The sequence below is a fragment of the Ascidiella aspersa genome, chromosome 1, assembly GCF_963924565.1.
Source record: "Ascidiella aspersa chromosome 1, kaAscAspe10.2, whole genome shotgun sequence".
Taxonomy (NCBI): Eukaryota; Metazoa; Chordata; class Ascidiacea; order Phlebobranchia; family Ascidiidae; genus Ascidiella; species Ascidiella aspersa.
Window position 1 is genome coordinate 8,892,539 of NC_139447.1, and position 13,365 is coordinate 8,905,903.

The window sequence follows — 13,365 nt, forward strand, 5'->3', positions numbered from 1 at the left end:
ATTGAAGCACCTCTTGCTAAAAACGCCGTTGGACAAGGAATAATATTCGGTAAAACTAAAAAAAAATATCTAAGAAGTTCTCAATTAACAAACGAAAGCATTTTATACAAAAAGACCATAACTAGAATATTGTTATTCGCCCCCAATTGGTTTAACCTAATAACTGAAAAAAATCTAAGTATTCAAATCTAAGTACATTTCGCGGGTTTGCGGTGTACTGCACCGGTAGAACCTTCGAAGTGGATCTCAATATTTACCTTGATGTCTTTTGAGTTGCAACAAAATCAAGTGAAGATTCGTTCCGGCACTGCTCTCTTTTATACATTACTTGTTTTCGGGATTATGTATGTTTGCAATATTAATTAGCTTTGTTATTAGATCGTGAGCTTTATGTTTCTATTAAGGCGTACAGTTATATAACGCTGTTTCAAAATTCCCCTAATCATTATATTCACTGCCGTATTTGGTAAATGCTTGCAAGCGATTGTTATATAATTGCCAACGCATTTCTTACTCATAGAGCAAAAAATTTATAAATAGTAATTATTCCAGCGGCAATTAGCAACGTTGTAAAGGCTTACTTGTGGACGCGTAGTTTTTAATTTCAAGATGTGCAAGATGCCAAACATCTTTCTTTGGCTTTTAATTTAACCCCGAAATAAATTTTCTAATATATTTTAAGGCGAACGCAACTTCGAATCCAATTTCCGGCCGAAATGGATGTGGCGTTTTAGTCAGAGCACAGTTGTCTGACAATTAGCGCGGCGAGGGTCTTTCAATTTTTTGTATTTCCCCGTCTAAAAGGGACACTTGCACATCAGGCATTTAAAGCAGAAAAGGAACATTGATGGTCAGGTGTTCTGGAAATTACCAAAACAAATGTGCACCCAGTTAGGAAAGCGGGTATTTTTGCACTAAACGCACACACCCTAAATCTGCACATATTAGAGTAGTTCAAAAATGTCAGTCCTAAATAAACATAAAAATGCGCAAGCTACAACAGTAAAAGTAAGCCAAAACGGCGTTCCGGCGAAAGAACTGCTGCCGAAACGGCTTTCTGATAAGTAAAATTTTAAAGGAACGCTTTACCTGTAAAAAGATAGATATTACAATTATTACATCCTTCCTATAATTTCTGAAGCCGGTCGAAGTCCTGAAAATTGTAAACTTTGGAATGGCTGATTAGAGTACAGAGGGCTTTTGATAATATTCGAAAAATGCAACCTAGCATGTGCTTTCTATTATATGCTTAATTTGTTTTTCGAAACAGTTGTCAAGACTATAACACATTAACACAATGCTACTTCATGGGTTTTAAGCGTATGGTTAAATTCCCTTTCCCTTTGGTGTAGACTAAGTAGAGTTTGAAAATCATATCTTGAAATTGATTCAATGAGTAACGCACTTTGAATCTCAAATAAGTTGAATTTCAAAATAGCCGCTATTTTTCACGCTTCGCGAGACACCTTGTATTTTTTCCTTAACTTCGACATCCATTGCACATTTGCGAACAACTCTCGAAGAAAATAACAGGTTAGCCAACCTCTTTCTCAACGGTAAACAGGTTTTGGTTACGGCAATAGCCTACTCTCGCCTAATCTGGCGTAGTTGCACAAAAATCGACCAAACTTTAATTCACTCTCAGGGGCGATTTAATCTAATGGAAATTGTCTCACAAGATAAAAATATTGGTTGTATCTCAAAATTGTAAACAATGTAAAGCTTCCCAATTAAAATCTTTAGGTTAGTTTTGAGGAAGCCGACATAAATTAGGTTTAAATGGTTTCACTGTGGCAATAATATATTTTTTCCAAGAAATGTCACAATTATAAGCTGAATACGCGAACAGGGTCCAGGTATCCCAAATCCCCGCCAGGTAAAAAATATTAGTGTATCTGCGTGGATACGCAATGTGGAACTCGAAGTATGTACTCCATGTTTAATATCACGATGTGCTTGGATTGTTTATATATACTTGACGTAAGACTAGTGGGCCTACAATGTTGTGCCGCCAGACTATGCCAGGTGTACCGTGCTGTACCCGGTATTTTTTTGCTTAAGTTTTTGCGCTGTTCAAAAGCAGGTATAAAGCAAATCAACTACCTCCCCGTAAAAACTATCTATAGCAAAGTTTTCCAACCTTAATTTAATAGCGGGACGGCGAAAGATTAGATATTATCAATACGCTCAACACATTCAATAAGAAAATCTAAAGGGGTAAAATTGGGCGCAATGGCGCATTTAATGGGATGGTTTCCACCACTAGAGGCGTTGCGAGAATCAGATGAACAGTCGCAACCTCGTATCTTTTAAAATGGATCTACTGTTTTTAATTATGTGTTTTTCGCGCTCTGTTGACGTCAAATGTTTTGTAAAGCTTTTCGTTCTTTTTAAATTCAGTTCAATTATTGCAAATAATTGGTTTTTATTTGTAATTACCTAAAATACTGCTAGCGAGAGGTTGAACATACACTGTTACAACTTTAAATTTGTACTAAAAATGGGATTTAGGTCAAAACCAAAAAGCATTTGCCACAACTATAAATTGTAAATAAAATAGAAATTCCATATTAAGGGCAGCTAGTTGTGGACAAATCTAAACAAGTATTTTATGAGCGAATATGGTAGTATTTTGTGGTACTGCTGTTTTTAAACCCGAGCTTTTAGTGGAATATGTTAACCTTCTCCAAATTTAGTCGAAACATTTGTGCTTTCATGCCTTTTGCAAGACGTTTTAATCTCAGTCATTGTAATTAAATATATATATATATATATCTTCTACATAGTAATCCAGTCAGCATTGGATTGCTTTTGCATTAAAATAGAAAACTAACTATTTTTAAAGTTAGTTTTATTTTGCAATAGGTGTATGGTACGTTTTATTAGTGTTATCTAAACATTACTCTAGGGTATTTTCTTACATGTGACACCCTGTGGGTTTACAAAGGCAATTGAACAGAGCATGAAGCCCTAGACAATATGGCCTTAATGACTGAATTATCGACCAATGGTGCTAGACTCAGTACCTTTACCATTGTAAACATTTGCGACTTCATCTAAGTCGGTCCACGCGCCACCTAATGACAGAAACCATACCATTATAATACGTCCCATCGCTTTCGGTGTATTGCATGTGTCTATTGTTGTTGTTTTTGGTGTATTTTTGTGGGTGTGCCGCCAACCGTTTCACATTAGGTTGGTATGCCGCAAGTAATAAAAGGTTGTTGGTACTGCGTTAGACTGTTAACTCTCTATCGCTGCCAAGCGGTCGCTTAACTTACTCTCTATTTTCAAAAAGCCTGGCACATGGTATAGCGTTTCTTTCGCTTTATCTTTAAAGGCCAAAAACCTGAAAACTTGGTAAAGTGAGTGTTGATGTTTTACTACAAATATGAAATATACAATTAACTGCAAGGACTGAGGTAATAATTCTAGAAAAGAAATATGAACCCAACAGGACGCTATTTATTACTGTAATCCTGAATCCCAATAGTAGCATTTTAAGCACTTTCTTTCAGGAGCAGAAAGGTAAACCAACAAGCGTTTTTGAATCGCTTTATTCTTGTCGTGAATCAAATCGATATTTTATTTGAAGATGACGAATCCTTGTTCGCTGTTGCTGAATTACTCCGTCTGTCAGTCTGACAAAAAACTTATGCCATAATTAAACACATTTATTAAATGGTAGACTGCATTTTAAAGTCATACGTTTAAGTCAAAGAGCACCGATGGCGAAGGGCGCCATGGCGAAGTGGTTAGCGCCACTGACCAGCAATCCTCAGATCCGGGGCTCAACTCACGGCTGAGTACTTAAGCGCGGTGCTTGTGGGCTGAGCACCTGAAAATCGCAGCCCGAAGATCAAGCAGAGAGCGGAAGTTCGCGATCAAGTTAATAATCTCTGCAACAGCGCGTCTACGAGCTGAGCTGGCGGCCGTGGAAGGAGCAGAACATCTCTCACTACTTTACAGACTTGTATACCTGCTAGTGCAATGTATGGTGACGCGTGCATTGTATTGTGATGTATATGTAAAGCGCACTCGAATATGTATGTAAAGAGCACCAAATTACCCGTTTTTTCGTCTTTCGGTTAACATTACAATATAATACCAACATTTTAAAATCTTAGAAAATAGTCGAAAGCAATTATTTAGAACGCAAACCATGACCGCAATGTTAAAATTAATTTGATATTGGATCTGCATCGATACCACTCTAGTATCGGACCAGTACCGATACCACCACTTGGCATTGAGTTTCGGTGTAGATCCGATATTATCGGTTGGAGCCTCGTTTGCCGTTTGTGACTTTTAGTCATTAATGATGCCTTTGATGATCGCCCCTTTTATTTATTTCTTTTTCTAAGCGTCTTGCTTGGTGTTACGTGTTTATCAACACTTAAACACCCAAATTAATTATCAACACTTAAACACTTGGTAAAAAAAGTAGCTAGCCGTGCGGTTATAGGTGGTGAGGTTTAGCCTACCTCTTTAAAGATGAGATGGCATTAAAAAGCCATTCAAACGACGACCAGGTATGTAACACTGATTCATATTTTATAAGGCATTTTTTTCATTTTTGAACCTGACAACAGCTTCGTTAGATTTACTTTTATGAACTGTGCTTGAAGTAGTAGACTCCGGGTCGAAAAATATAGCCCCTGTGGGCTACATTTGACCAGAGGGTCAAAATTCAGTTACCTCTAATCTACGATAACGTGAAGCACAGTGGTTGCCAACCGGTGCACTCTGGGCTGCTTGTTTAATGCTTAGAGGTATACCGACTGCCGAGAGATATATGGGAACCGTTGGCAGTTTGATTTTAGTGCGTTAGTAATTGGTTAGCGTCTTGAAATAACTCTTTGTGTAAAGAAAAAAAAAAGAAAATGCTATTAGGGGTGCCGCAATTTATTTAATTATATCTAATTTCCTAAGTCATTAAATTCGTAACACTTTTTATGCTACTGCTCGCAGCTGTTGGACTTTTGATTGCCATTTTCACAAAAATGAGCAATATCACGCGAGTCTCATAATTGCATAACAGTGTGCGCGCTGAATTTTTTAATTTATTTAAAATTAATTCCCGATTTAATAAAGGAAAATTAAACTTGAAGGGCACGATTTCAGCGAAATTGTGTCAAGCTCAATTTAAACCAGAACACAGAAGTTATAGCCGATCGACTAGAATTAGTGCAAAAACGATTATAACAGTGTTTTCCAACCGAGGTGCCGAGGCACCCTGACGAGATGTAACATCCCTATAAACCGATTTTCAGTTTACTATGTTCTGTACCCAGTTTTATCTTTATCATTATTGTGCAACCAAAATCGTCTGCTTTTTGGGATTCAGGCAGATTTTGTTATTCGAAAGAAAATTCGGATCATAAAAAACGTAAAACAATATTTAACAATCTAGTAAGCTTTATAATATATATATTAACATTTTTTTATAGTTGGACCCAACAACATTTTTGTTAAATTTACTTTTATGAAATGTGCTTTAGGAAGCATACTTCCGGACGCAAAAAAATAACCCTCTGACCAGCACTTGATTAGAGGGTCTTTGACCTTTGATCTAAGTTCAATGACCTTTGATCTACAGTAACTTGTATCACAGTGGTTCCCAACCGGGGTGGTGTGGCACCCTGAGGTGCCACTTTTATTGCTTAAGAGTAGGCCTACTGACTGCCCAGAGATATTGCGAAATCTTTTGTAAATTACCTAACAAAAATGGTGTGCCGAAATCTATTTATAAAAAGGTGTGCCAAAATCTATTTATTATTTCTGAGGGTTGCCGCAAGCTATGAAGGGCTGTGAAACACTAATGAAACAAAAGTCCCTGTTTGTAGCAATATAGCATATCAATTCGAAGTAACAGAATATAAAACATTTGGTTTGTCATTTATAAGTATGCCTGCATATTTTGGGCGTAATCAAATATCAAAAATGTGCAGCTATGAGAAAGGCTAAGTTTGGGCCTGTAAACCATGTTAGATAATTTACAGATAGTTCGCACATTCGCAAAATGGGCCCCTTGAAGCTTTTACTGTTAATTACCAAGGCAAGCGAATAAACTCGCGCGTTTGCATGGAATTAGTTACTTTTTGCACGTAATTAAACCAATTAGACGAGAATTACCGTTTAATTTGCTACTATTCAGCTTAAGGGGGACGGAGCAAGAAATAATGTTTTGTTTCAAAGGATAAAACATTGTCGCTAGGTTAAGTTTAACAATTTATTCTGCATAATTTAAAGCGGGGTTCGAATGAAACCTCCGTCGTACTTCAACCTGACAGATGACATAAACATTTTTTTCTAAAACACATATAGTAGATGTTTTTTTCATTTTTACGTATTTGTCCTCTTATAAAAAATATATCATTTCTTTTGGTGAATATATATATTGTAAATAATATAACGCTTTGTGCAAAGGCTCACCATATCTTCCGCACTGCCTTGAAGCAATAAACTAAATGTTAATTTAAAAATCGTATAATTAACCACATTTCGCCAAAGTTTTATGCATATTTTTAATATTTCGCGTTTCCACATCAGTTGCTTTGAGAAGAGTTCAAATTATTTTTACCTAAAACTATTATGGTATGGCCATAATAGAACTTCTTTAAGTGGAATGAGGGCAATACCGTTAACAAAAATAATTGGAACACTTTGAATCTTATTAGTTACTTTTCTTTTGGTGAATATATATTTTGTGTTTTTTTATATGCTGTGATTTGTGTTACAACTGAAAAAAAACACATCTCTTAGTACGTTTTTAAATTTTATTTTGCGACGAATCCAAGCGATATATTTGAAGATGGTGAATCCCCAATCGCTGATTTCTTTTTCGTCTAAAACACAAACAAAAACACAAATGTTATTTTTAAATGCAATTATTATATTATTATACAGTATACTAAATTGAATAATTTCAGAAATGTCGAAAAATGATATATTTACCTGCATATACTACTCTTCGATCAAATCGTCTAAAAACGTAAACAAGTATAAATTAGCCAACACTTATTCCATCGATCATATAAAACAAACACTCTAGAATTATTGCTAGATGTTTACTTGTTAAAAAGAAAAACAAACAAGTTAATAAGACAAAAATACAAAAAAAAATATATCTACAATCAAAAAAAAAATATCTACAATCGACAAAAAATATCTACAATCATGTGACACTACTGAATGAAAAAGTGTATTACATTAATCAACAAGTTTAAAAAATATCGTTTATACGAAAACCAAACTATCATGAGCATTGTTAGAACGGTCAGATTTTGTTTATTTTATTATTATGGATTAAACGGCGTTTATTGCAGTTTTGAAAACTTACCCTCTTGAAGCTCTTCATGTAGGCCTACTTTATCATCATCTTCTACTGCATCACCATAAGACCTGCGCCTCCCGTATATCCAACCATGCCGACGACGACGACGATAGTAGTAACGCGAGGCGTCGCCGCTCTCAACTGTGATGAGTAGGATTCCCAAGAGAAGTGCCAAGAGAAGGAATTTGTTCATCTGAAAATATCACAATAATGATACAAAACAGTTACGATGATATGTTTAGCTTGGCGATATAGAGCTTCTACGTTATTATATCACACTCATCACAGCTTTAACATTTGGTAGGCCCCAGCTACTCGTTAGTTTTGAGCAAAACTTTGTAAAGGAGTAGCTATTCTTCCATGCGCTTGTAACTATGACTTATGCAAAACCATAGCGTTAGGGAGATGCACAACTCAAGCTACGCACGCGTTAACAGCAAAAGCTGGCAAAACGTGCATGCAGTTGGGAGGGCTTCAATTGAGACCGATATAGGGTTCAAACGCCTTCCCAGTCGTCATGCAACTAACGACGTTAGCAGTTTTAGGGGACTTCATTTTTGCATCGCTTTTCAACAACGGTTAAGATTCCATCTTTTTACCTTGATGTCTTTGCTTTGCAACAAATCAAGTGAAGAGATGTTCCACCTTCGAATGTTGAGAAATTGGTGTTGATAAAAATTAAACGATAATTTGTTTATGACGGTTGTGTAAAAAAAATATTTATTAACTGAGGCAATTTATTGTACTTACTAAAGAAGATATTAGATACATTATAATTTTTTTGGTGAAAATAATTTTGCAACCTTTTAAAACCAACTATGTCGAAACGCCCACTAACAAATTACATGTAAATCTATGAAAACATACATAACTAAACACGTTGCTTGCGATGGTTAATGTTAAAGTTAATTCATACCTTAAAGACAGATTTAAAGATATAGCAATCAAAGCCTCTATAGGGAAGAAAAAGTATCTCTTTCTTTATTATGATTAATATCCTACTGAGATTATCTTCTGGTATAACTTCCTGCTTGAATCAAAACACTAGAGCGCCAAGTAAAATTACCATATGATTTTTAAGGATGTTATAGCCTTACTGATTTAAAAGCGAAAGAGTAATATTGCTCGAACTCTGCAAGGAGCTGGGAGATAATTATATCTCTTTTTTTTGTATAGTTTCCTGAAAATAAATTCCTAGCACTGTGCCCTAGCAGCATATTGCCTAGCTCATTTTGCTTTTTTGATCTCATTCCCTCCGTGAAGCATGCTCAACCACCATTGGATTTTCATTGAGACAAACTACCATAACATTTTTGTAATTTTCAAGTTTCAACTTATATATTTCCGCACGTTTATCACTTGCCACATGTACGAAAAAATGCAATACATTTTATATACACATTTTGTTTCTTTTTTTGCTCATAGTTACCAAGTGCAACAATGACAATAGATTTAATTAAAAAATACTGGGAGGTCGTAAATATAGGGATCTGATCGACGCATTTAATGTTGAAATTTTATAAATTACCATTTTGAAACGTTCAGTATCGACGGTGGCAAAAAGGCTAAACAAACACTGCGTTTCTGATGATCTAAACCAGTGGTTCTCAACCGCCGGTCCGCATCAACTTCCCTGCCGGTCCGTCAAATATATTACAATTTTATATCTTAATTGCAAAATGCAAGATGTTGAAGGCTGCTTGTACATCAAATTTAGAACTTCGCAATCTCCGTAATTTGCAGCATTGTGACGCAACATAGAGTTAATGGTCTACTTTGGACTTTATTCTACGTCACAATTCTGCAAGTGTTGTGCCAAACTCTTAAAAATTAGGCTACAACTTATTCAAGTCTTAAACTTTAAGACCAGTTGTATGTGAAAAACTTCAATAGAACCACGTATAACGCGTATGATATCAATAAGACAGCAGCAAAATGCTCATTACATTGAAGTTTCCGTTGCATACTTTTGTCGTTATAACATTTTGGGTTGATTTTAATTTTTTGAGGTCCACCGGTCCGCAAATTTTGTTTTGAAATTTTACCGGTCCGCATGCTAAAAAGATTGAGAACCACTGATCTAAACACAATCGATGGCATTTTAAAATCACATCGATCACTACCTTGACACAATAACCCGCTCCAATTTTATACACTTGGCGATTGAACCTATTTTTTGAAATACAGGTATTGCAAATCCATCTCTTTGAAAACGGTAAGTTTCAGCGGGGACTGCCTGACTAAATAGAGATCCCTCATTTTTTTTTGGCAAATACGATCAATTTTTGGCGTTCAAACTAAATAATACTGTAACAGTAATAACATTTACTGCTTACTTATTCATACTAGTATCACAACAGACAACAATAATAAAAAATTCCAACTTCTGCACCTTAATTGCCGGGTACTTCACCTTGACGTCTCCTGTAGCCTGACGGTGAGGGAAAAGTAAGTGTAAAGTAAAGAAAAACAAGGTGGAGGTAGGGCTTGAGTTGAAACTGCGCATTGCAGTGCATAGGCTAAATGTTTTAAACTTTTGTTTATGGTGTTGGTTCAGGGTAAAGTATTGGTTAAGGTGTGTAAATGTTAGTTGCCTAATTTTTTAGTTATACTCCCCTACCCCCAAAAAATAAATCAGTAAAAACAAAAAAAAACAGGTTTTATGGGCAGGATTTTAGTCATACTAGGTTCCACAGGGGCTCAACTTACTTCATTCCAACAACAAAAAATTGTGATAACAACTTTTCTAGACGACAGGGACTGGACTGTAATAGTTTTACTCAATATTCTCGATCACCACGGTCAACAAAAACAAACCACAACCCCAACCAATATTATCGTCTTACTTGCTCTTCTGTTATGCTCTACATTGATGGACAAAAAAAGATAAACCGAATCGGCACAGAACGACAAAAACATTGATTTTGTACAAGGCTACGTGTATAAAAGTTTGTTTTATCACAAAACGATTTTTGACAAGAACAAACAATATGTTAACAACAAGAAAATTCTAAATCGTTGACTGACAAGAACAACAATCCTTAGTAGTGCTTTGTTACCCAACAAACCCTTTTCAAATAATAGCACGAAAGGCTTCGCTGTGTGAAACGACAGAAATGCGGACAAACAATATATCACAACAAACAATACATCGAATTATTATTTTTGCAAGGCCTTAAGTTAAGAAAGTCGCAACGGCAAATTTTTGTTAAACTGAATGACAAATTTAACGTTTTGTATAGGTGTTATATCAAACTGAAATAAAGAAAGAGCTATTATGAAAACAGTTATATATGAAAATCAAAGCTCCCTGATCTAACGCATTACAAGTTTTCGTAAAATTGCGAAGATGTTTTGCTGTTAATGTTCGGAGGGCGTAAAAAATTGGCCCGAGTCTGCAAGTTAGTTAAAGCGCCTATAATCTTGGCAATGTTTGCATAGCCAGCAATATGCTGCAAAATGACGCAATTCACCTTCCAGGGTGTAAAGATTGAGCAGGGGCGTGTTAGATAAAGAAGAAATGGGAAAGATTCCTCCGAGCAAGATTGGTGAAAATGCTGCAACTTGCAACCACGAGCAAAAGCACTAAGGCAATATGCTGTAAAGATAATCTGCAAGGATGTGTTTTGCAGGAAATGATGCTCAAAGAAGAGAAGAAAATTCCTCCTGTGTGCAGAGTTATAAACTTCCTCTTATCTTTTATGATTCAGCCAATAAACTTACGCCTTTGAGTTGTTATTCTTGGAAGTAATACTGAAGGACTTCCTCAGAAGGGTGTTATGATACATAACGAATGAGAGAAAAAAGCATTTCACGCAAAATAGAAGAGCGACGCCTTTTCAATACGACAAAGGCTCCATCTTTTTTTAGTAAAATACAAAATTTCCCACCATTAGATATAACATAAAACAAAAAACAATGATTGGTTCTAGGAACAATTTTACTTTATTAAATTGAGTATGAAGGAACTTTATTTGAGGCAGCATTGCTTCTTAATGTTTCGAATGCTGGACGACCTCTAACCATACTTTGAGTTTATTTGGCTTATATTATAAGCATTATATTGGCCCCCCATATTTCTCTCCGCCAACCCTCAGATATTGGATACATCCTGATTTAGAATATTGAAAATCCATTTGGGCATAGTGCTTAGCAAGTTTGAGTATGAAAGTTCGTTATAATTTTTGTTACTTTTTTCTAAAGTATGACATGTTAGACCATGATTATCTATTTTGCCTGTACATTTTGTGAGTTTTTGGAAAAGCACTACCTTATAAATCAACAACCTAATGTTGCATTCTTCTCGCGGTTGTATGTTGCAGCATTTTCACCAATTTTGCTCGGAGGAATCTTTCCTATTTCATTTTTATTCAACACTCCCCTCCTCAATCTTTACATCCTGGAAGTTAAATTGTGTCATTTGGCAGCATATTGCCGGCTATGGAGACATTTCTGAGATGGGCGCTCTAACCTTATTGCTGACTCGGGCCAATGTTTTGGCGCATTTCGACCATTAACTCCAGAACATCTCTGCAATATTGCTTAAACTTGTAATGCGGAAGATCAGGAGCCTTTAATTTTCCTATATTTAAAAAAAAGATTGTTCATACAGTTGGATTTGAAATGTATTGACCAATAGGAATTAGCAATATATTAAGATGGAATTAGCAATATTACTTGCCAATGTATGCTCTTTGTTTTGCAAGGTGACCAAGGTGATTTAAAATATTACGGGTGTAGTGTAACATACAATACGAGTGTTGTACTACGTAAAAAATTGGAAATACACTTTTGGGTATTTTGGGTATGAAAAACTTTTTAAAACGTTTCCAGTCAGTACTGATATCGTCATCTGACGAACTTGTGAAAAAAGTTCAGTAATTTTCCACTAAACCAAAGTCAGTAGCTGTTTGTGAATCTGTTCCTGTCTGATAAGATAAACGTTTCCTAATCGTGCAACGATACATCCTCAAACGAGCCTAAATTTATTTACACAACACCAAAACCTTACTCATAAACCAAAGCAAAGGTCGGTGCTAATCTTACAGATGCAAATTGCTGCATTCTTCTCAATGTATTCTTTTCTGGCACTTACCGTATGGTTTTAACTGGAAGTCATTAACTTTCTCAGTGCGTCTCAGAAGACGAGCCTCTCCGCCCCGTGTGCAAAAATAGCAGTATGTTTGTTATGCCGTGAAGGCGTAAACCGTTCTTGGCAACATGGGAAACTTAGTTGACAACACGAACGTCTCACTTGGATTTCGTCCTCATTTTACAAAATTATGGAAAATTCGCATTTACACAGATCCCATGCTTTTTTATGTTGATTTGCCAATATAAAACAGGTTAAAATGTATTTTATCTGACATGCAATGTTTGTAAAGAGAGCCAGTCAAGTTTTTTGGAAAACGAAAATAAACAAACGTTAAAAAGTGTATGAATTAAAGATATTGAAAGGTTGTTTTTTTGATACATATGGTCGATATTAATGCCACAGTACCGGTAAGACAAAAAATAAGATGAAATAAACTCATAAATTTAAAAGTTGGTCTCTATGCTAAAGTGAAATTCAATGCTGGCCCAACGCGCTTCACATAGTGGGTGAGATCAAATTTAAACGACAAAAAACAAAACAAGCCAGGCAATATGCTGCAAGGGCAGAGTACCGGGAAACTATACAAAGCGAAGAGAAGAAACCTCTCCTCCTTGCAGATTTTGAGCAATAAACCTCTTTCGCTCTAAACTGATTAAGGCAATAACATCCTTAAAAATCATATGGTAATTTTACTTGGCGCTCTAGTGTTTTGATTATTGCGGGAAGTTATACCATGAGATTCCTTCAGTAGGATATTAATCATAATGAAGAAAGCCATAGGCTTACTCTTTCTTTCTATTAGGAGAAATATTCTGCAGGGAGCAGGAGAAAAACGCTGTGTGCAAAGGCTCGCCATATCTTCCAAACAGCATTAATGAAATGACCTAACTGTTAGTTTTATCGTCGAAAGCATTATGTTTGGTTAACCACATTT

The 13,365-nt window shown here is 35.7% G+C and overlaps 1 protein-coding gene across 1 annotated transcript; it reads right to left on the reverse strand.

Annotated features, from left to right (window-relative positions):
- Nucleotides 1–6,966: 6,966 nt before the first annotated feature.
- Nucleotides 6,967–11,124, reverse strand: LOC146167090 (uncharacterized). Its single transcript, XM_083385435.1, has 4 exons — nucleotides 11,060–11,124; nucleotides 7,936–7,981; nucleotides 7,343–7,529; nucleotides 6,967–6,986 (listed from the first exon to the last, which is right to left on the reverse strand). The coding sequence occupies exons 1-4, from the start codon at nucleotides 11,122–11,124 to the stop codon at nucleotides 6,967–6,969; spliced, it is 318 nt and encodes a 105-aa protein (XP_083241561.1).
- Nucleotides 11,125–13,365: the final 2,241 nt, after the last annotated feature.

What these genes read in the sequence shown, in the direction of transcription:
- LOC146167090 (XM_083385435.1), bottom strand. Translation starts at nt 11,124, where the DNA reads ATGTATCATAACACCCTTCTGAGGAAGTCCTTCAGTATTACTTCCAAG. An exon ending in AAGAATAACAACTCAAAGGC is followed by an intron (nt 7,982 to 11,059) that starts GTAAGTTTATTG and finishes CAACATTCGAAG; the next exon opens with GTGGAACATCTCTTCACTTG. An exon ending in TGCAAAGCAAAGACATCAAG is followed by an intron (nt 7,530 to 7,935) that starts GTAAAAAGATGG and finishes TGATATTTTCAG; the next exon opens with ATGAACAAATTCCTTCTCTT.